This window comes from Malassezia vespertilionis, chromosome 3 (genome assembly GCF_029542925.1).
Source record: "Malassezia vespertilionis chromosome 3, complete sequence".
NCBI classification, from domain to species: domain Eukaryota; kingdom Fungi; phylum Basidiomycota; class Malasseziomycetes; order Malasseziales; family Malasseziaceae; genus Malassezia; species Malassezia vespertilionis.
In genome coordinates, this window is record NC_079249.1 from 1 (window position 1) to 21,724 (window position 21,724).

Consider the following 21,724-nt stretch of genomic DNA (forward strand, 5'->3'; position numbering starts at 1 on the left):
CCTAACCCTAACCCTAACCCTAACCCTAACCCTAACCCTATCCCTAACCCTAACCCTAACCCTAACCCTCCTTTTTTCTTATTTTCTTCTATCTCTTCATTTCTCCTAACCCTTTCGCTTTCTATCTTTCTCTCTCTCTCTCTCTCTCTCTCTCTCTCTCTCTCTCTCTCTCTCTCTCTCTCTCTCTCTCTCTCTCTCTCTTTTCTCTTTCTTTCCCTATCCTACCTTCCTTTTTTCCTTCTCTTTATCCTCCTTGTTCCTTTTTCTTATTGCCTTCTCTACTTTCTCTATCTTTTCTCCGAGTCCTTTATTTCTCTTTTTATACTTCTCTCTTCTCTTCTCAACTACCCTTTGCTTTTCTCCCTCCTATTACGCTGCTTCTCCTCCCCGCCTGAATATCCTCCACATTTTCTCCATTTGGGCCTTTATATCCTCTTTAACATGCTCGTCCCTGCGGTCGTTTTTTTTAACCAACAAGCAATTTGCCTGCGTTACCTGTTGATCTCACCATTAAGTAACGAACTCAGCCCTCTTTTTTCTAATACAATTTCTCGCCGTGCTATACCAGTTTCCAAGCTGCTTTGCACCTATTTAGGCCAACCGTATTTGCCTATAACGTATGTTTTCTATCGGGATCCATTTCAACGTTTGAAGCCTTTTCCGCTATAGGTATAATGTCAACCAAAATTCCATTTTTTTTTTAAAAAGATTAGCTCAGTTTATAATAGTAAAACAAATGTGACAATGCTGCCGTAACAAAACAAAGTACCATATGAAGGTACGCACGCTATGCATTAGCATAACACAAATCCAGTCCCTCTTTTACGGGAAAAATAACAGTGGTTGTCCATCAAGGGAACGCTGAAAACGCATCTTCAACAAGCAATGGACGCGTCTCATAAATTTATCGTAAAGTTACTCTTTAAAAAGAGTTGTTAGAGTGCGCTTTAATTATTTCCGACTTGATTGGATTGCCAGTGGCCAGCCCCAACAACGTCTTGGCGACCTCCAAAACGTGGCCACCGAGTTCAAGGTCGTCAATCGGGTTCAAAGCCGGCGTGGCGATCGTCTTAAACGAACACTTACGGTACTTCAAAGGCTTGTCCTGGAAACGGTCCTCCAAAAAGCGGAACACCCTCGAGAAAGTTGCAATGTAGGTTGCAATGTGCTCGAGACCAAGCACCTCGGTCGTAAATTCGATCTGAGCACCTTGGTCACACCAGGTCTGTGCAGCGTCTTTTGTAGCCGCATACGGAATAAACTCATCTGTGACAGCATGGAACATGAAAACAGGGGCTTTCGGCGTAAGTCCGTTAGCACCCATGGTTAAGTCTGCAATCTTCTTATTCACACCAGGAACCTCGGACAGCTGCAGTCCACCCTTGATGTACTTCTTCGATTGGATGTGATCAAATGCAAACGGAGCGGAGGCAAGGATCGCACAATTATGTCTCACGTAGTCAACAGCGGCATGACCCTTCGGCGTGAGGTACTTCTCCGCAACGGGGGCCAATTCAGGGTAGCCAGCAAGCACACCAGCTGCGCCAAGCACAATCAACCCGGCAGTAAACTTCTGGTCGGCTTTCTCTACAACATCCGAGATGTTAGCAGGCGTACCACCAAGGGCCCAGCCGGCAATGTTGAGTTCAGGCGCGTAGCTGCCTTGAAGCTGGGCGGCCCAGCCAACTGCAATAGCACCGCCAGAGTAGCCCACACTACCAATCTTTGTCTTCTTCCTGTCTAAACCAGACTCTTTGAAGTTCAGCGTGGCACGTGCTGCATCCAGAGTCGAATAGCCAGCAATCGGACCAGCACCAAAGGCGCTCATTGGTCCTTCGTAGTCGGCAACAGACACGACCCATCCTTGCTGAAGGTACGTGCCGAGGAACAGCAACTCGATGCGCTCGATAAGACTGCCAGCGTCTGGTAGTAGCTCTTTTCTAAGAGTCTTGCTGGGCCTGCACTTGTAGGCCGAAGCATCCTCAATGGCAGCGTGCATAATGAGACGGTCGTCGCGAGGATACGTCGGAACAATGATAGTAGTGACGGTAGCCATAGGAGTGGATGTGTTTCCAGCATTTGTACGGTAAAGGACCTGCCATGCATTCGCATTGATGTTAATAAAACCGAACATGGCAAGATCGATTTTACGCGAGCGAAGAACCGTACCTGGCTCCTCGTTCTCGTATCCATCCGGTGGGTATTCAAAGTCACCAGGTTTTGGTCCAGGTATTGATGCGAATGCACAACAAATCGCAGCAAAGGCGCTCAGAAGAAGAAACAACTTCATAATGATGTACTTGCTTGGTCAAACGGCAGCGGTTGGCTTTTATATTCTATTTCGACCTGGCTCGCTTGCGTAGTGTTGTTATTCGTATACCTACGTGTATTTATCTGCTCTGGCCCGGGTTCAGGTTTGTAAACCTTGTGTTCTGCTTGATGGTTGGACAACGCGACTACTCCGAGACGATTTGTCATGTGACTGTGTGCCTAGAAGTTGAAATAAGCATTGCATGCCTGCGCCATTGGGCGCACGGGTCCAGCGTATAACACAACTGGGCGCAGTTGCCAAGTGAACTGACATTTCTCCGCGGAGGCTCGCTAAAAATGCGTACTCCGATGCAGCGTATAACTCTAGTCAAAGACTAGCGTGAATGGTAGTGCTAGCGGCGGGCAAATAGCACGCGTGCTTGTCTTAATCAAGTTTCTCTATTACGATCGTTCTTGAGCCTTGAGCCCATGTTTTCGAATATTAACGAGTCGGCTAAACCAACGCTGAATCTTCGGCCCGATCGAAGTGACGCGTGCGTACCGTAGGCAATCGCAGTGTAGTGTATGCGCCCGGGCATCTCACCTGGGCACGTTAGACGAATTAGATACGCCGATTCCTGAAGGCGAAAAATATATATAATTTATCCATACAATTTCTTCATTTACTCAAGCAATGGCGTGATTTTCGTGTTGCAGCGTGCAAGTAAAATTTTCGGATGGTGCCCTGATTGCAACTCACTTTTCGCAGTGATACCCTTTTAACGGATTGTGGTTCTTACGAGGCCAGTCCTAGTGGTGTCCCGCGATGCCAGGCGAACGGAACGGTGGAAGTAGCATCTCTTCCGCCTCGAGTCTTCACAAGGCGGACGCTGGACAGAAAATACCGGATGTGGAAGGTCTGACAGAAAATGACCCCGAGTTGGCGCTGGCCCCTAATCTTGACGACCAAATTGTCAGTGCGCTTCAATCCGAGGTGCCCCAAGGCCGCCAAGTGGGTCTTATATCCGCCATATTTTTGATGGTGAACCGTATTCTCGGTACCGGTGTTTTTTCCACTACGTCTACCATTCTTGTACAGAGTGGCAGCGTCGGTATGAGTTTGATGTACTGGGTCATTGGTGGTATTATTGCAGGCGCAGGCTTTGCAGTTTATGCGGAGTTTGCCACGTCGATGCACCGCAACGGCGGCGAGCTCAATTACCTCCAGTTTGTGTACCAAAAACCCAAATTCATGATGGCGTCCATGTACGCCGCACAAGCATTTTTTCTTGGCCAAGCCGCAGGGAATGCAAATGCAGCGGGCCAGTACTTTATTCGCGCAGGCGCAGGTACGACGACAGAATGGAATTCGAAAGGCATTGGTGTCGCCATCATTGCCGCAGCGTGGTTCATGCATGGGTTCATGTTGAAATGGGGGCTGCGATTCCAAAACGCACTTGGGCTGTTTAAAGTAGTGATACTGGTGCTGATTGTATTCGCCGGGTTTGCAGCATTGGCAGGCCATGTACGGATTCCCAAGCCACACAACTTTGACAACGCGTTCAGTGGAACGCGCAGCGATATCTATGGCGTTGCCTCTTGCATCTACAACGCGGTCTGGAGTTACGTGGGCTATTCAAACCTTTTTTATGCTTTGGGCGAGGTAAAGAACCCTTTGCGCACCATGAAGATTGCCGGTCCTGTTGCGTTGATTGTGCTCACCATTCTCTACGTCCTGGCGCAAGTGGCCTACTTTGCTGCCGTGCCACTCGACGATATCAAAAACAGCGAGCAAATTGTGGCAGCGCTTTTTTTTGAAAATATGTTTGGCCGGCGCGCCTCGCAAGCGCTTTCTGCGTTTGTCGCGCTCTCCGCCGTTGCGAACGTCTTTAGCGTGCTCTTTTCCCAAGGGCGTCTGAACCAAGCGCTGGGCCGCGACGGGCTACTGCCCTTTTCAAAACTATTTGCCACCAACAGACCCTTTAATACCCCTTTGGCTGGCCTTACGTGGCACGCGATTGTGACATTAATTATCATGCTGGCGCCGCGGCAAGGCGACGCATACAATTTCGTGCTGAATCTATCTTCCTACCCCCTCAATGTCGTGAATGCTGCGGTTGGACTGGGCCTGTGCATTGCATACCTGCCCAAGAATTCCGTCCTAAAACCAAACTATATGCGCGACTGGAACCCTCCGTTTCGCGCGACGCTCCCCGTGGCACTTTTTTTCACGCTCGTGTCCATGTTCCTTGTGATCGTTCCTTGGATTTCTCCTTCAAAAGCGTCGGATTCCATATACACATCCATGTGGTATGCACTAGCGCCTGCCGTTGGACTGGGTTTCTTTGGCGGCGGTGCAATATATTGGCTAATTTGGTATGTCATCCTGCCCAAACTTGGCGGGTACAAATTGGTGCATACCACAGAAATCATGTCTGATGGCACGATGATTACCGCATTTGAAAAATGCAGTCCCCGCTCCTGAGAACTTGTACCATAGCAGACTATGCAGCGCTGCACTTTGTGAATAAATCAATGTGTATGAACCTCCTCTTTACCTTTGTCCTCAAAGTCCCCATAACCATAGGGCAGATTGCGGCGCGGATTTTGCGTAATGAGGCGCGCAGAGCGACGGTCCTTTGTGTACGCCCAAAGCCACGTTAGTGCAACACTGGCGCGGGAGCGCACACCGATCAAAAAAAAGATGTGCGCAATGCCCCACAACCACCACGCTAAACGACCCTTGAAGCGCACAAACCCAAAATCGACAACGGCTTTGTTTTTACCGATGGTCGCAAGATTGCCCAAGTCGACGTAGTGAAACGGTGCGTGTACTGATTGGTCGCGCAGGCGATTGCGGATCACGTTGCCGACATACTTTCCCATCTGCTTTGCTGCAGGCGCCACGCCTGGCACGCGCTGCTCGTCATCACCGCGCACAACCATGGCGGTATCGCCAATGGCAAAAATCTCGGGATGGCCCGGCACCGAAAGGTCTTTCTCCACCTTGACCCTCCCACCGTGGTCAGCCGGCGTATCGAGCCAGCGTGCGGCAGGCGAAGCTTGCACTCCCGCGCACCAAAGCGTGGTAAGTGTCTCTAGTCTCTGCCCACCGAATTCTACGTATGTGGGCGTCAGCTCTGTGACGGCGCTTGAAAGGTGAACTTCGGTGCCGAGCTGCTCGAGTGACTGCTTTGCGTATTCGGACAGCGATTCCGGAAAAGCGCTCAAAAGTCGGGGGCCTGCCTCGATAAGGACAATCCGTGCGCGGCGCGGGTCAATCCGACGGAACTCGTCGCACAGAGTAACGCGCGCCATTTCCGACATGGCGCCTGCCAGCTCTACACCGGTAGGCCCACCACCAATGATGGCAAATGTCAAGAGCTTTTTCTGGCGCTTTATATCTGTTTCACGCTCTGCAATCTCGAATGCCATCAGAATCATTTGGCGAAGGGTAGTTGCGTCGGTCATCGACTTTAGCCCTGTAGCATACTTCGCCCATTCGTCATGGCCAAAGTATGTGTCCCTGGCACCCGTCGCCAGTACGAGCGTATCGTACGGTACTGATTGATCATTGTCAATGATCACCTCCCGCTTCTGCTTGTCCACGTATTGAACTTCGCCCAAGAGCGTCGTCATCTGCGGGTACTTGTGCACGAGGTGACGAATCGGCCACGCAATGGCCGAAGCACCGAGCGAGCAGGTACCTACCTGGTAAAGCAGTGGCTGGAAAAGATGATGGTTAGAGCGATCAATGATGGTGATGTCCGCATCCGTACCGTGTAGCCTGTTGATACAGTGCATCCCGCCAAATCCAGCGCCAACGATCACGACACGATGCCGTCCGTTCTTGCTTCCCACCGCACGACATACGGTGGAAGTGTGCAGCGTGCGCTCCAAGCACAATCCAGACCTTTGCGCAAGCGTGGCAAGGCGAAGCCGCGGCAAAAAAGCTTCTGAACGAAACATGGAGTCGTGGTAATTTAGCGCGCAGCGGCCCGTGCTGCACTTTCCGATGCAGAGCCAAAAAAATCCGAGCAGCGTTAGTCAGCAAGCAATGGGGGGCCGTGCGCCACAGTTTGCTACGGCGGCGCATGGTTTGCGTTCCTAATGTACGGTGTACCTTGCGCCTTTGACGCAAAGTAAAGGAAAGAAACGGCCCAAGAGCTGTATCTAATGCCGACGATGCAGAATAAAATGCGATACTTTGGTGCCCCATTGCGCGAGCTGCGCCAATTGGAGGACGAGTGCCAGTGGGGTGACGAGCGCGGCGACCAAGTACGGGACGAGGCAATCAAGCATACCAGCGACTTGGATGCACCCTAAAAATTATTCGGTACTGGATCCCGGAAAAAAAGCATTCGTCCTATATCGAACACGTTTGGCATCTTCAACAATTGTATGGGAATGCACCACTTTGTTAAAGCCGCGCAATTCCTTTCTATATGGCGCAGGAGTGATGTTGGAAAGTTTTCCGCGTCCCAGCACCCTTGCAAGTCTCGCATCCATGTGGCCATGACCCGGGTTTTTACGCCGGACGATTTTGCGCGCCGCGAACTAGCGCGCAAGATTTGGTACTCGCTACTTTCTGTGCGATGGCTCCCTTTTTTCCTTTTATGACTTGTACGACGGATCTAAAAGGGGGCGCCGAGCCATATGCAAGCACCTTTTCCCGCCGTCTCGACCGAAGCGCAGTGTGGTGGGCCAATCTACAGCCGATGATTTAGCCTACTATGCTGGTGTATGGGTTGCACACGGATCAATGGGAGTCACATGGTCTAGATGCTATTCTTTATCAAATGAGAACGGGTGCTATGGACGGTGTGGGTTCGCTTGCTTTGCATAGCGCAGCAAAAAGTGGAGCGGAGTAAATGTTTATTGGTGCTGGATCGCTGCGTAAACCTCCTAATTACCGCATGCATGACATAATATTACATATGCAAAAAAGCACCGCCTTGCGCCTCCCTGCAGGGCCCGCCTGCAAGGCGACGGTGACGGCCTAGCACCGTTGTTCCTGGCCACACTGCATTGGGATGAAGGCAGCATTTTTTGTACCAGCGGCCGCGCTGCTTTTCTTATACTTGGAAACATGCCAAGCGCTCATGCGTCCTGAGCGGCGCGACAACCCGCCGGCTCCTCTCTCGCCCCGCTTTGACCCCTTTTACGTTGCCCCGGATGGGTGGCAAAAAGCGAAGCCGGGTGACGTCCTTGCGTCGCGCGAGATCAAACCGAGCTTTACATCGTCGGTCAAGATGAATGTAGACAAGGCGTACCAGCTAGTGTACCGCTCCTCTGGTACCGACGACAGCATTCCCATGTACACTCTCACGACCGTGCTCGTGCCGCAGAATGCGCGCAAGGACAAGCTTGTCATGATGATGCCATACATGGACTCTAATTTTGTTGATTGCGCGCCAAGCTACAAGATTCAAGCGGGCGCCCCTCCCGAGCTGAACCCTATTCAATCGATCGAAGAGCTGCTATGGACTGGTATTTTAAACGACGGCTGGACCCTTACCATCCCTGATCACGAAGGTCCACAAGCGGCGTTTGCGTCCGGCATTCTAGAAGGCCATGCTTCGCTGGATGCATTGCGCGCCACGCTGCAGTTCAAAGACTTGGGCCTCAGTCCCGACTCGTCCATTGTTGGTGCAGGCTATTCGGGCGGTGCGATTGCTGGTGGATGGGCTGCTGCATTGCAGCCATCGTATGCGTCTGAACTCAACATTGTCGGGTGGGCGCTCGGCGGTACGCCGAGCAACCTTACGGCCGTCTCGTACGGTATGGACAAGACCCCCTTTTCTGGGCTCTCTGCCGCTGGGATCGCGGGTGTGGTTGACTCGTACCACGAAGCAGAGCAGTATATCACATCGGTGATTACTGACCAAGGCAATCAGGCGCTGCAGTACACGCGCGAGCATTGTATGGGCGACATTTTGCTTAATTTACAAGATGTGGACATCTTTGGTAATTCCTTTACCTCCAACACGAACCAACTTTTAAGCGCAGACGCAATTTCCGGGCTACTACATACCCTCACGCTTGGGAGCGATCCCAAGTACACACCCAAGACACCCGTGTACATGTACCACGCTTTACATGACGAGGTTATTGCCTACCAAATGGCGAATGACACGGCCAACAATTGGTGCAAGAATGGCGCTCAAGTGCAATTTGAAACCTACACTGGCTTGGAAATGGGCCATGTTTCTACGGAAGTGCTCAATACCCCGCTTGTGCTCAAATACATTCGCGACCGTATGAGCGGTCAGCCGTTGGACGCGGGATGTACATGGAGCTCGGACATTAACCCATTGTGGGATCCCAACATTTTGGGCGCGCGCCTAACCGAAGTTTTGAATGCCGTAGGCAATTTATTCGGTACCCAGGTTGGGCGCGGCGACGCCATACTCAAAGAGAATTTGCGCAAGGGGAAACTGTAATAATTCCTGCACGCCCTTTTGCATGCCGCTGCGCGCCAAGCACTGCGGTTCCTAGTAGGTGCGATTTACGTAGTATGTTTCATTACTAAGCATACTTGGCCAATGTGTGTGTCGCAAGTACGATCGGAAAAGGTTATCGGCCGGTTGTGGCTGGGCTAGATGTTGGATCGGGGGATATGTTTTGCGACGCGTACAGTACATTGTCCGCGCCACCAGGTTGGTCTCTGTTTACCACAACCACCAGAGGATTCGTTTGTAACACACCGGATTAAGGATGCTTTGCCAGCGATTTCTTGTCCTCGTCGTTAGCATTTTTGCTGTATTTTCTTACAGCTATGCAGAGGTGACTGAGACCATTAATCTGCACCGTAGCGGCCTAATCCGCAGGAAGGACGACTCTTTCTACAAACCCGACCAAAACTGGCAAGACGAGGAACCGGGTACGATCCTCAAGAAACGGAAAGTCAAAATCGCGCAATCCGGCGTGCTGAGCCTTGGTACGAAAGGGTATCAGCTTTTGTACCGCACCACTGGCCACAACTCAAAGACCCCGAGCTACACGGTGACGACCATCCTTATTCCGGAAAACTACGACAAGGACAAGCTTGTCGTTGCAAGCGTGTATGAAGACTCGCATGCACTTTCTTGTGCGCCCAGCCGCCGCTTGGTGAAGAGCTTGGACGTTTTCAGGAATGTCGCAACCTCGTACCAGGAATTATTCTTCACCACCCTGCTCCACGAAGGATGGGTGGTCACGGTCCCTGATCACGAGGGCCCGAATGCCGCATTTACTTCTGGTATTTCGGAAGGCCACGCTATTTTGGACTCTATTCGTGCCACGCTAAGCTTTGACGACCTTGACCTTGACGACGATGTCAAGATTGCAGGGTACGGCTACTCTGGCGGCGCAATGGCTGCTGGATTTGCCGGGAGCTTGCAGAGATCGTATGCTGATGAGCTCAACATTGTTGGCTGGTCTATTGGTGGCACCATTACCGACCTCTCTGCATGGCTCCGCTACATTGACCAGACCAACGGTGCCGGCTTTGCATTGGCCTCCATAGCTGGCCTCGTTTCCGACTATCCCCAACTAAACTGGGTTGAACGCAACTTGACCGCCCGAGGAAAGAAGCTGTGGGAGCAAAGCAAACATCACTGTATGTTTGAAAATCTTTGGGCCACTAGCTACAAACATATTTTGTCGGACGAGGTCTTTGAAGGTGGCTCGTCGTTCTTGAGTGAGTCGCGCGCAAGCAAGGTTTTGAACAATCTGCGTCTCGGCACTAATGAGAACCGCGTACCGAAAGCGCCAGTGTTTATGTTCCACGCAGTGTACGACGATGTCGTGCCGTACAGCCAGGCGATCAACACTGCCAAATCCTGGTGTGACCAGGGCGCCAAGATTCGCTTCATGACGAACAGTGGTGTTGAGATGGGTCACACCAACACGGAGCTGTTTAATCTTCCCAATGTTGTCTTTTTTCTGCGCGACCGTTTCAAAGGCAAGGACTGGGGCGCGGACTGTCAATGGGTCACCACGCTTAATCCGTACTGGAACCCTGCGGTGCTTGGCAAATCGATCACGCAGGTTTTGCAGCAAGTTCTGGACCTTGTCGGCGGTCGCATTGGCCCGAATGACAAGATTCTCAAGAGCAAAATCTCGGACCACCAGACCCCGTGAGAGCAGCCTAGCATCTTTTTTTGCTCATGCATCGTTAAGCTCAAGGCTATATATATTAAGTTCAAGTCTTTTACAGTAGGAGAATAGATAATTGCAGTCGCAACTAGATTTATCTGCCAGTGTACATGGCAGCCTCTGCAACTTTGGTCCTGACCTCGTCCCATACTTTGGCATCTTTGTAGGGCTGGGCAAAGGAATCACCGTCGGGAGGATGCATCCAATAATTAAAGGCCATATGCCTATCTTTGTCGGTGGCTGCAGACGTGACTTCGTGGAACCAGCTTGCGGGAAGATAGAGCATCTGCCCGGCTTTCAATTCCACGACAAGGGGTCGTGGACAATTCGGCAAAGGCGTGATATCTTTTGGGGAGGGCGCCGAGGACGATGGTATGGAAAAGTGGTGGTGGAGTACATGCGGCTTGATCAAAGAGAAGCTGGATGGCTCGTTTAATGTAGCGTCAAGAGCGTCGAGAACTTTTTCGCCATTGTGTTCGTCCAAGGCCAAGGCGTCGTCTGTAGTGGGAAATTCGTGCTCGCTGCTGTCGGACGAGCCACTTGCCAAAGGGGACCCGTGCTCGCTGCTGTCGGACGAGTCCTCTGTGTTGGAAAGCTCGTCCTCACTCTCGTCCTCATAGCGCCGGCGCAAGGCGTGGTACGCATCCTTGGCCGCTTGATAGTCACACTCTCCCTCCAAGCGCGCCCTTTTCTTCGGATTTGCATGCAGCGCACGCGCACAAGCAGCAAGCCGCCAGTGTGCTGCATCCAACACATGCAGCCCATCTGCGCGAATCCGATCCGCGTCATCGTACACGAGCAGGCCATTTTTGTGCACGCGCGCGATATCGCCGCGAATATGGAGAAAAGGGTGCGCCGACGGCGGAAAGAGCACGAAGCGTTTGCGCCCCTCAAGGAGCACATACAAGTTGTCGTGGAAGTCGTGGTGCAGTCCACTACTGCGCTCTTCGCGCCCATTGCCAAGCCACAAGTTGCACTGCTGCAGCGCGAGGTTTCCAACTATGCGGGGCTGCAATGGAAAATCATTTTTAAGTGCATGTGTCGGTGATGGGAGTACTGTTTCCAGCACTGGCCCGCAATCCTCGTCCACCTCCTCCGCCGCGTCCTCCGATTCGTACTGCGTAGTCAAATAATACCGCCCAGCACACTCTTCCTCCTTCAATACATCCAAGTATGCTTTAAAGTTGATTGTCGTACGTGGCGTGGCAGTGCCAAAGCACTCTTGCTCGGGGTGAATGGGCTCTACACGCACGACCGCATCGCCTGCGTGTCGTTCCAGGTACAAAGTGTCAGTCCAGCGATCGCCATGCCATGCAGGATCGTCCAAAAGCCCGTCAAAAAGTACTGGCCGCCGCTTTGAGATGTAAATATCCCACATCTTCTCCGCTGTGATGCTCGCGCGCTCCGCCGCGATCGGCTCGTCCTCCAAAGGCACCCATCCTGCGTACATGCGGCAAGAAGCAAGGTGTATCACGTGATCCCTAAGCGCCTAGCGCGGCCCTGCGTTGGCGACGCTCCACGATGATGCGCGCCGAAGAGCAGGGCAATGCCCCGCATGAGAACCAATTTTCGCCGGCGAATGTGATGCAGCGCGCGCATATGCTGAACATGCGTGCGCAACACATGATTGATAGTCTTGCGCCATTCGCCAAAGAGCGCTGGGCCGGCACTGGTGTGTTGCTTTTCCTGTTCATGCTGCGCATTGTTTTTGCGCACGGGTGGTACATTGTGTGTTATGCGCTGTTTATCTATTTGTTGAATCTTTTCCTTGCGTTTCTTTCGCCCAAGTTTGACCCTGCACACGAGTCAGACCTGGCGGCACAGGACGTGGAGGATGGCGAGCCCGGCCTGCCCACCTCGTCGAAGCCAGGCGGTGGCCTGATGAGCAATGTATTCCACGGCTCGAGCGGCCAGGCGGATGCGGATACAGACGAGTTCCGGCCGTTTATTCGGCGTCTCCCCGAGTTCAAGGTGCGTCGCGTCTCCACTCACACACGCAGTTTTGGCTCTCTGCGACACAAGCGACACTCGTCTCTATTGTTGCCACCTTTTTCAGCGTCTTTGACATCCCCGTCTTTTGGCCCGTGCTTGTGGTCTACTTCGTGACGCTCTTTGTACTCACGATGCGCCGCCAAATCCAGTATGTCGATGACCAGCGCTCACGCTAGACACATGATCCAGTACAAGTACCTGCCCTTTGATATTGGACGTAAAGCGCGCTACGGGAGGTCCTGATCGTTAATACCATAATCTGTATATCGCGCATTGGTAAGCAACTGCTGGCTTGTTTGCAAGTCGGACCGCACATAGACGACCAAATACGACGTTGCACCCGTTGGACTGTTGATTAGCACGCGCACGGAACCTACTCTCGCTGCACTTCTGCGAATGGAATCGTATGCACACGATTATCGTTGAACAAAACCCACGCATCGGTGGCAAAGTCGCGCTGGTCGACGAAAAAGTGGCCGTGGGAGGCTTCGCCGCGGTGCATAAACACGCTTGCAAGCCGGTAGCCTACGCGCTGCTCGTCGGCCCACAGTACGTGGAGTGCGGTGCGATGTTCGTGGAGTTTTGTGCGGATGGATGCTGCCTCTTTGCGTAGTTCATCTGCGCTTGAACCAAGTTCTGCGATGCGTTCCGCGTCCAAGAGCGACGCGAGCGGCGGCGGCGCCGTGTCTTTGAGTGCGTCCAGCGCCGTCTGGAGTGTGTCGAGCTTGGAGGGAAGCAATGCATCCTCGCCAAGCACGCGCTGCAGCTGTGCAAGCAGCCGTGTAATTTCCGAGCGGAGCTCGCGCGTTTTTTTGTGCAGCGGCGCGAGTCGCGGGTCGTCGTTTGCCATGTACCGATCGAGGAAAAGCGCATCGTCGAGCGCGAGTCCTGCCTGGCTTTTTACCGCGCGCCGCATTGTGCGATCGTACTGAACGCGCTGGACATGCACCTGAAGCAAAGGCGGTGCGTCGAGCAAACTCACTGAGCGCTGCATCTGCTTTCCGTCTGCGCCCAAAACAATTTCGTCGTCGAAGAATGTATCCAGTGCATCGTACATATCTCGTGACTCTTTCCAGAGCGTGACGGGCACGCTCTTGAAAGCCTCCTCCTTCACATGGCTGCTCTCTGTATCCTCGAGCGACACGAGACGTTGCGTGGAGCGCCCGACAAACAAGCGCGACATGGCCGCGCTGTGCCTGTCTGCCCATTCCGCGTCTTTTGCGCAGAGGAGCGCGGCTTCGATTTGAAAGACCATATTGTCCAAACACTCGCTCACGTCCTGCTGCGTGCCCACTTGATAAAGGAGCGCATCGCGCTCTTTTCCAGCCGATGCTTCCTCCCAAGCGAGGGGGACGAGCGCGAGGTATGCGAGTTCTTTCTGCGGCGTCACTGCCGCATCCTCCGTGCTGTGCATCTGCGCAAACAGGTCGGCCAAGAGCTGGACGAAGCGGCAGGAGCGCTCGAGCTCACCCAGGGATACTTGGCGCCCGCCGATTGTCGGCAGCGGCCCCGCCTCCCAGCGTGCATGGCTGAATGTGCCGCGTCCCATGTCCTGCACGACGGTGCGCAGACTTGAAATGCGAAAAAAGTACTGGAGCACAGAGTTCAAGTAGCACGTATTCCCGATGTTGTTCAGTCCGCGCGGCATGCAGCGCGGCGTATGTGTCTCTTCTGGAGACGTATCGCCCAAGAGGTAGCGGTGCAAGTAGCTGCTATCCCTAGCGTCGGCAATCAATTCGAGCGCTGTGCGCAGCATTTCTTTGCGTGTTTGCGACTCGGCCATGTACACTTCGAAAGCAACGGTGATCATGCTATCGTCGATATTGTCGCTGACTTGGATGAGCTTGTATGCGAGCGCAACGTCGGCAATGGGGTTTGCACGGTGGCGCGCTTCGAGCGCGGGGGATGCTGTGTGCCGCGCAAGCGTGCCGAGTGCTTTTCGCGCGTGCTGCAGACCCTCGTCTGCGCCACAGTCGAGTACGTGGGCAATCTTGGCGTCGTACGCCTCGATAATACGCGCTGCATCCATGTGCACCGGCGTAGGATCGTCCCAGAACGCCAGCGACGCCGGCGGCGGTGCCGGCGCCGCTGGCGGTGCTGGCATGACGAGACCGAGGCGTTCGTAGCTTGCGCACACGTCCTGCTCAGTCAGTAGTCCATGCTGCTGCTCGATCGCGACCAAAGTAGCCAAGTCATCCGCGTGTGGACGCGCCGTCGTCGCAATCGTCGCGAGCGCGCGGAACAGCGCTTGGTGGTGCTGCGGAAATGCGGCCGTGTTCATGCGGTACGCAGCGCATACCTCCTCGTCTGAAGCGCACGTAGCGACACCCAGGCGTGCATACAGGCGCACCTCCTCGCCGCGTGCGGCCTCTGCGCGCGGCCAGCCAAAGATGCTCGTGTCTTGGTTCGTGCGCTCGACGAGGAGGTGTGTGTCGTGGTGTGGAAGCGTGCCGCCGAGGTGCACGCACCACACAGCGAGCTCCATCCACACACGCACTGTCTGCTTGCGCCGTCCCTCCTCGCCCCCCTCCAAGAGCCACGGCGGGACATGCAGTGCCTCGCGGTCGTCGTCTAGCGTGCCGAGTTGCCAGCCAAGAAACGCGAACAAATCTTGCGAGGAGCTCTCCCAGCGCAGCTGCTGCAAAAATGCCTTGCCTGCGATAGGCACAGGGCGTGCATGGCCTGCGAGTGCGTCGCCCAGAATGCGCACCAGGAGCGCAATGGCTCTCGCGAGATCCGCGCACGGCGCGAGTCCCGGTGCAGGGTTCGTCTCGCGCACGCGCCGGAACGCATCCCAGAGCGCATTCGGAATGCTTGCCGCGACGGTGTGCGGCACGGAAGTGAGCACTGCATGTGCGTCCAGTGCATTGGTGTGCCGCAACATCCTGGCAAACGGATCGGGGCCCTGCACCGCGTCTGTGAGGTAAAAGTTCGGCGCTGGATCCGCCTGTGCCAAGCGCGCCTGCACGGCATGCATGTCTGCCGGCGCGTGTATCCCACACGCGTCCACGTCCAAGCGCCATTCCATCGCTTCGGGCGCAAAGGTAGCCGACGGATGCGGCAGCGCCGCGTCGAACGACGCGGCAAAAGCGGCGCATGACGGCGCCGCAAGCGCGACCTTGTACAGTGCCGGCTCAGTATTCCATAGCAAATGCGACTGCTGCAGGGCAGTAGGTGTGCGCAGGCATTCCTGTGCGCGCGCTGGCAGCGAATCCATCTACGCTCGGACCACGCCAAGCGCGGCGCAGCGGCGCAGCGGCGCGAGCATTGCTTACTAAGCAAGTGCAGGGCGGCGGCGGCGGCGGCGGCAACGGCGCGTGTACGACTGCAGCAATGGCCGAGCGAGGCGGCGCGGCATCGCCAGATACCCTGCGTCCCGACCTTGTGCTGGACGATGCAGAGCTGCAGGAAGCAGTGCAGCAGGACCAGTCGGCCGTATTTCTACTCCAGTTTCTCACGCGCGCCGAAGCAGCGCTCTCGGTGTCGACCAAAGACAGCGATGCATTTGTCGCGCAAGCCCTGCGGCTCTGCGGTGCATGCTGCGGCGACAAGCGTCCGCCCCTCGAAGTGTCAGTAGGAAGAAGTGCGCGGCAGCTTATTGCGCGGTGCCTTGTCCTTATTTACAGCGAAGCGCCAGCACGCCGCGGCGTACTGGACGCTGTCGGCGCGCTGCATGCGTCGCTGCACGAGCCAGTGTGCCATGATACGCTTGCGCGCCATGTATCTGCGCTTTTCGTGATTTCTGAGCTACTGCGCGCCTTTCCCGACGAGACCGCGCTTGCGCACGACGAACTATTGCCGCTGTGCGTCCGCCTTGCGAAAGCGAGCGCGAGTCCCGTGCTTGCGCGCTACTATGCGTTACTGCTTCTTGAGCGTGTGCTGCTGCAGAGCATGCGCGAGCTTGGCAAGAAAGAGCTGCACAAAGTGCTGAAGCACGCGCTGGGCGAGCAGGCAGGCCCTGTTGTGCGCGGCGCTGCGCGGTGCCTCGCGGCACTTGCGCAGACGAGTGCGAGCTTTGCAGCGCGCAGCGACGTAGAAGCGATGCTTGCACAGTGTGCGCGTCTGTGTAATGATGCGGACGTGTGCACGCGCCGCGCGCTTGCGCACCTCGGCGCCGCGCTGCTTGCTCAAACGCAGCGCGGCGGCGCACAAGCCACGCGAAGCGACGAGCTGGGCGTGAAAGCGTCTACTGCAGCGTCTCTCTTTACCACTGCAGAGATGCTGAGCATGCTACAGGCGTTATTCTCCCGCGTATCGCATGCGCGCGCGCGGAACGGCGTGCTCCAAATCTACGCGGCGCTTTTTGCGAGGCAGGGCGTTGCGTGGCTGGAGACGCACTACGACGAGGTGCTGCACCACCTTGTTTACGACCTCGGCGCCCGCGTCGCTGCTGCGCTTCCCTCCTTTGAGGCGGCGTGCATGCGTGGCGGCGTGCGCATGCTGCTGCAAGCGTACTTGTGCAATTCGCTCTCTGAGCCCGCCAAAGAGCGTGCCGCTGCGGCGCTGCACCGCGTCGTTTTTAGTCTGTGGCCGCCGCCGACGCCGTCTGTCGCCCCTCCTAGCGACGCGGCGCTGTGCCTTGCGCTCGAGCTGTGCGCCGCACTGGTCGCCGAGCTTGGCGGCCTCGCGCGCGCGCTCCAGGAAATCTTGTACGAGCCCATCGTGCGCTTGCTCGCGCATCCGCAGCGTGCCGTACAAGTGCGTGCGGCCTGGTGGCTGCGGCTTGTGTGCAGCGTAGAGCCGTCGCTGCTTGCGCCGTGCTATACGCAGCTCCTGCACTTTGTGCGCCGCGACGTTGCGGCGCTGAGCACGCCGCAGCACGACCGCGGCGTGTCGCTGCGCGCGCGCCTCGCTGGCCACAGTGTTGCGCTGGGCGCGCTGGTGCCTGTCGCGGCGTCGCATCCTCTCTATGCGCTCAATGAGGACGCCGAGGACGTGTTTGCCCTCGCGACGGACCTTTTGCACCACGTCGCGCACCACGGCCTGAGCGAGGCGGCCGCCGCGACGCACGCCGCATGGACGCTGATCGGCTCGCTTTTTGCCCTCGGCCCCCTCTTTGCGCGCCCCCACATCCCCCGCCTCTTGACGCTCTGGCGCAACGCCTTGACGCTGCCCACGCTTCCGACCGCCGCCAACTTTAGCGACGCGGCGTGGGTCTTTTTGTTTCAGGTACGCCACGGCGCGCTTGCCGCTCTCCTGAGCTTTCTCATGCACGGCGGCACGGCGCTATTGACGAACGAGACGTCGCGCCGCGTAGCTGCAATGCTGAGCAATGTGCTTGCGTTCCTCGATGGCTTTGCGGCGCACCTCCGCGCGTCCCGCGCAACGCTCGTGCCCGGCGCGGACGACGGCGCGGGGCATCTGCTTTGCGAGCGCGAGCCGCTCTTGCGCGCGTATACATTGCGCTGCTTTACGCAGCTTGCGGACCATCCGGCGCTCCACGTCCTGCAGCGCAACCTCGTCTCCCTCGCGCTGCAGACCTTTTGCAAGCCCGACCGCCTCTGCGGGAGCGCTGCGCAAGCCGCGATCAGCGCGCGCAGCGGCGCATTCCGCCACCTGTGGGACGTGCAGGACCAGTACGCGTTCGGCGTAACCAGCCTCTTGTCGCTTTCTGCCACGCACCTTGACGCGTGGAGTGCTACGTTTGTCTCTGCGGCATTCCGTTGCGCGCCTGCGCCGCCGCTCGACACGCAAGAAGCGGTGGGCGAGGCGCTGGACGCGCTTGCACACACGCCCGTACTTGGCGCGCTCGAGAACGAGCCGAGCGCGGTGTACCTTGTCCCGCCATTTCCCGCTCCCGACGCCTACACGGTGCTCTCGCCGTACGCGCCCGCGCCGCCGCCCGCGCGCACGGCCCAAGTCGACGCGGCGATTGAGCTCTTTGCGGCGATCTTTGCGTTCCAGGAGCGCGACACGCAGGTCGCTGCCGTCGAGTACATGCACGCCGCATGTACATCCTCGCGCGCGGACCGCGACGCGGGGCGCACCATGGCGCTGTACGCCAACGCGACGGTCGCGCTGCTCGGCGCGCTGCGCACGGCGAGTGCGGCGCCGCTGTCGCGTGCTCGGCGCCCCGCGGGCCTGAACAATGACCGTGTGAATAGCGCGATTCGGCTGGTTGCACAAACATCGCTGCTCGAAGGCGACCTCGTGCTGCGCGACGCTGCGGCGGAGCTGTACGGGCGCCTTGCGGCGCTGGTTGGCTCCCAAGGCGTCGCGGCCCAAGTCCAGTTCCTCGTGGAGCAGATTCTGGACAACCGCCATGCAGATGCGCGCGCGAGCTGTGCGCTTGCCGCTGGCCAGCTGTACTGCCTTGTGGGTGGTCTGCATGCGTCACCGCTGACCCAGACCATGAGCAGCCTGCTCCTCTCCCTCTCTGCCGATCCGCACCCTGCGGTGCACCACGCCGCGCTGCACGCGCTATTTTGCGTGGTGGACGCAGCGAGTCTTGGGTACCAGCCGTACGTGAACAGCACCTTGGGCCTCATGGCGCAGCTGTATGCCGCGGCCACGCACGAGCCCGAAGGCGGCAGTGCGGGAAGCAGCAACTTGCGCGTGCGCTACCCAGCGTACGCGCCGCTAGCGAGCGTCGTGAGCGCTGTTGTCGGTGTGCTCGGCTCCGACCTGCTGGAGTCGCCGTCGAAGCGCTCGCTCCTCTATGCGCTCCTCTTTCAGCTCGCACGCGACGCGGGCGCGGGAAGTTGCGCGCAGACCGAGGCGCTGCAGGGCGTGCAGCGCCTCGGTCTTATTGTGCCGCACATGCTGGAGACGCGTGCGTGGGCGCAGCTTCTCTTTCACCACGTCGAGCACGGCGACCTGGCGCTGCAGCGTGCCGCCGCGACGGGCTACTACCAAATGGCCCAGCGCGGCACACGCTGGCTTGTGGAGTACGGCGGGAGTGTGCTGCTGCAAACGCTTTTGGTGCAGCTCGACCGGCAGCCGAGCCTTGCGCCTATCCGCCAGCTGATGCTTGTGTGGCTCCAGCAGTCTGCGCCGACGCGCGCGTGCGCGTGGATTGATCTGTGTGCTGCGGTGGTGCTTACGCCCGAGCTGTTTGGCGCTGCGAGCAGCACTGTTGCGGCCGCTGCCACGGGCCACGCCGAGGACGAGGAGGCGGCGTCGCTGCAGCGCGAGTCGGGCGCCGCGCCCGTGCGTGCCATCACGGGGTGGCGTACGCAGCTATTTGTGCTCCAGTGCGTGCACCACGTATTTCGCGCGGTGCGTGCGGACGCGGCTGCGGCTGCGGAGCACCTTGGCGCGCACACATGCGCCAACGACGCGCGGGTAATGAGCAGCCGCGTGCCCGAGCTCATCAAGGTCGCCTTTAATGCGAGCACTGCGGCGCACCGCGCCGTGCGTCTGCAAGGCCTCGCTGTGCTGCGTGACGTGATGGAGAGCTTTGCTGCGACGCGCGATCCGCATTTCCCCGATGCGCAGCTCCTTGTGCAGTACCAAGCGCCGCTGGCTGCGGCACTTACGCCCGCCTTTGGCGCGGACAGCTCGCCGGAAGTGCTTGCGGCGGCCCTTGCCGTTTGTGCAGCGTACCTTATCAGCGGCGTGTCGCAGAAAGACTTGGCGACGAACCGCATCGCAAAGCTTTTGCTTGCTGCGCGGCGCGCGCTCGACGACCCCGCGATGGCGTCGCTGGGCGAGATGCAGAGCCTGTCGCCGAACGCGGTGGCCTATGTGAAAATTGCGGTGCTCCATGCGTGGGCGCGGCTTGCGCTTGCGCAAGCGCAAGTGCCGCTCCTCGGCGAGGTGCTTGGTCCGAACATGGAGCAGCTTGCCGCTGCGTGGGCCACGGCACTGACAGAGTACGCGGTGCTCCGCGAGACGGAGCATGGCGCGGTGCTTGGCGCGTCTGCGATGCTTCCGCGCATGCGTGCCAACAGCCTCATGACCGAGCTCGTGCAGAAGCAAATGCTAAGCTACTTTGCCGGGGCGTGGCCGACTATGCTCCAGGCGCTCACCACCGTCCTCGCGAGCGACGAGGGCGTGCGTGGAGCGCTGCAGAAAAGCACGCCGTTTTTTGCCATGTACGGCCTTGCGCTCGAGATGCTCTGCGCTGCGCTGGAGTGCCCTTCGACGGACCGCAGCGTGGTCCGCATTGTGCTTGCCTCGCTCAACGTGCTTGCGCAGTGCGCCGACGAAGTGCTCTTGGACCCGCGTCTCTTTGCCGAGCTGCTGCAGCTTGCCGTGCGTGCATTCCTCGTGGCGGATATGCCCATCCAGCTCGGCATGCTCACCATTGTGCGCACGCTCAGCCTCACGCTGCGCGAGCGTCTGCTCGAGGACGAGGACGGGATGGTGCACGACGCGCACTTTACGCGCTCGAAACTCGGTCTCCTCCTCCATGCGGTGTACGCATTTCTCCAGCGCATCCCTGCGCTCCCGCGCGAGAGCAGCGAGAAAAGCAGCTTGCTGAGCGCCGCGTGGCACACGTTTGCGGATATGCTCTCCGTGTGCACGCGCGCCGTCCAGCACGACGTCCTTGCGCTGGCCTTCCACACGAGCGCCGAGCAGATCCGGCGCGAGGACGATACCGCCGCGGCGCTCGGCCCGTCGCTTTTTGTCCTTGGCGCGCTTGCGCGCGCAGCGTGCCATGTAGCCGATACGGCGATGCAGCGCACGTTGCAGGGCTACCTCACCGCCATGCTTGATGTGAGCGATGCGATGCGCTCGCGGTCTGGCGAGATTGCAGCGTGCAAGAGCCGGAACACGTTGGTGAGTGTGAGTCTTGTGCTCGCCGCGCTCGACGCGCGCCTCGCTGTGAGCAGCGAGGTGGTGGAGCAGTTTGCTTTTCTCCTTACCAAGCAGCTCGACATGGGCCGCGAAGCGTCCATGGTGGGCCTGCAGTGCATGCGCATCATGATGCAGGCCGCGAGCAGCCCAGAGGCCATGCAGTCGTCCATGCTTTGCGTCGGGCACTGCACCGCGCCCCTCATTGCATTTCTCGCGAAGGAGAGCGCGGGCGAGGCGCACGCCGCGGGCATCGATACGCTGCTGCTGCTTGTCGATGTGCTTGCCGACGACCGCGCCGCCGCTTTTTGCATCGTGCTTCCCGTCCTGGTCGCGTTCTTGGCGCACGCGCCGCACCACGGCCCAAGCGCGGCGCAGCGCGCGCTGGTTTCAGCGCGCGTCGTCGACATGGCGCGCGAGCACGCGAGCGAATTCAAGCACGCCACCGCAGCGCTCGACGAGCCCGCGCGGAATACGCTGCACGACGCGCTGCGCTGCGCGATGCGCATTCCCAGCGCGCCGGCCGCCGCGCAAAAAGCCACCGCGCGGATTTCGCTAAAAACCTTTGGCGCGTAAGATAGTGGAGGTAGTCGGAACCGGCGAT

General features: G+C 57.6%; 9 protein-coding genes across 9 annotated transcripts; 5 read left to right on the forward strand and 4 right to left on the reverse strand.

The window, feature by feature from the left end:
* Nucleotides 1–922: 922 nt before the first annotated feature.
* On the reverse strand, nucleotides 923–2,134 carry MVES1_001482 (uncharacterized protein; the record flags this gene model as incomplete). The annotated part of the gene is made up of 1 exon (XM_056206326.1): nucleotides 923–2,134. The coding sequence occupies one exon, from the start codon at nucleotides 2,132–2,134 to the stop codon at nucleotides 923–925; it is 1,212 nt and encodes a 403-aa protein (XP_056062301.1).
* Nucleotides 2,135–3,076: 942 nt separating this feature from the next.
* Nucleotides 3,077–4,735, forward strand: MUP1 (methionine permease; the record flags this gene model as incomplete). Its single annotated transcript, XM_056206327.1, has 1 exon — nucleotides 3,077–4,735. One exon carries the CDS (start codon nucleotides 3,077–3,079, stop codon nucleotides 4,733–4,735), a length of 1,659 nt encoding a protein of 552 aa, XP_056062302.1.
* Nucleotides 4,736–4,782: 47 nt separating this feature from the next.
* Nucleotides 4,783–6,219, reverse strand: MVES1_001484 (uncharacterized protein; the record flags this gene model as incomplete). Its single annotated transcript, XM_056206328.1, has 1 exon — nucleotides 4,783–6,219. The coding sequence occupies one exon, from the start codon at nucleotides 6,217–6,219 to the stop codon at nucleotides 4,783–4,785; it is 1,437 nt and encodes a 478-aa protein (XP_056062303.1).
* A 1,133-nt stretch (nucleotides 6,220–7,352) lies between these two features.
* MVES1_001485 (uncharacterized protein) lies at nucleotides 7,353–8,693 on the forward strand (the record flags this gene model as incomplete). The annotated part of the gene is made up of 1 exon (XM_056206329.1): nucleotides 7,353–8,693. The coding sequence occupies one exon, from the start codon at nucleotides 7,353–7,355 to the stop codon at nucleotides 8,691–8,693; it is 1,341 nt and encodes a 446-aa protein (XP_056062304.1).
* Nucleotides 8,694–8,967: 274 nt separating this feature from the next.
* On the forward strand, nucleotides 8,968–10,374 carry MVES1_001486 (uncharacterized protein; the record flags this gene model as incomplete). The annotated part of the gene is made up of 1 exon (XM_056206330.1): nucleotides 8,968–10,374. The coding sequence occupies one exon, from the start codon at nucleotides 8,968–8,970 to the stop codon at nucleotides 10,372–10,374; it is 1,407 nt and encodes a 468-aa protein (XP_056062305.1).
* Nucleotides 10,375–10,483: 109 nt separating this feature from the next.
* Nucleotides 10,484–11,839, reverse strand: MVES1_001487 (uncharacterized protein; the record flags this gene model as incomplete). The annotated part of the gene is made up of 1 exon (XM_056206331.1): nucleotides 10,484–11,839. One exon carries the CDS (start codon nucleotides 11,837–11,839, stop codon nucleotides 10,484–10,486), a length of 1,356 nt encoding a protein of 451 aa, XP_056062306.1.
* A 71-nt stretch (nucleotides 11,840–11,910) lies between these two features.
* On the forward strand, nucleotides 11,911–12,557 carry MVES1_001488 (uncharacterized protein; the record flags this gene model as incomplete). The annotated part of the gene is made up of 2 exons (XM_056206332.1): nucleotides 11,911–12,360; nucleotides 12,390–12,557. 2 exons carry the CDS (start codon nucleotides 11,911–11,913, stop codon nucleotides 12,555–12,557), a joined length of 618 nt encoding a protein of 205 aa, XP_056062307.1.
* A 197-nt stretch (nucleotides 12,558–12,754) lies between these two features.
* On the reverse strand, nucleotides 12,755–15,598 carry UBP2 (ubiquitinyl hydrolase 1; the record flags this gene model as incomplete). The annotated part of the gene is made up of 1 exon (XM_056206333.1): nucleotides 12,755–15,598. One exon carries the CDS (start codon nucleotides 15,596–15,598, stop codon nucleotides 12,755–12,757), a length of 2,844 nt encoding a protein of 947 aa, XP_056062308.1.
* Nucleotides 15,599–15,714: 116 nt separating this feature from the next.
* Nucleotides 15,715–21,696, forward strand: MVES1_001490 (uncharacterized protein; the record flags this gene model as incomplete). Its single annotated transcript, XM_056206334.1, has 1 exon — nucleotides 15,715–21,696. The coding sequence occupies one exon, from the start codon at nucleotides 15,715–15,717 to the stop codon at nucleotides 21,694–21,696; it is 5,982 nt and encodes a 1,993-aa protein (XP_056062309.1).
* Nucleotides 21,697–21,724: the final 28 nt, after the last annotated feature.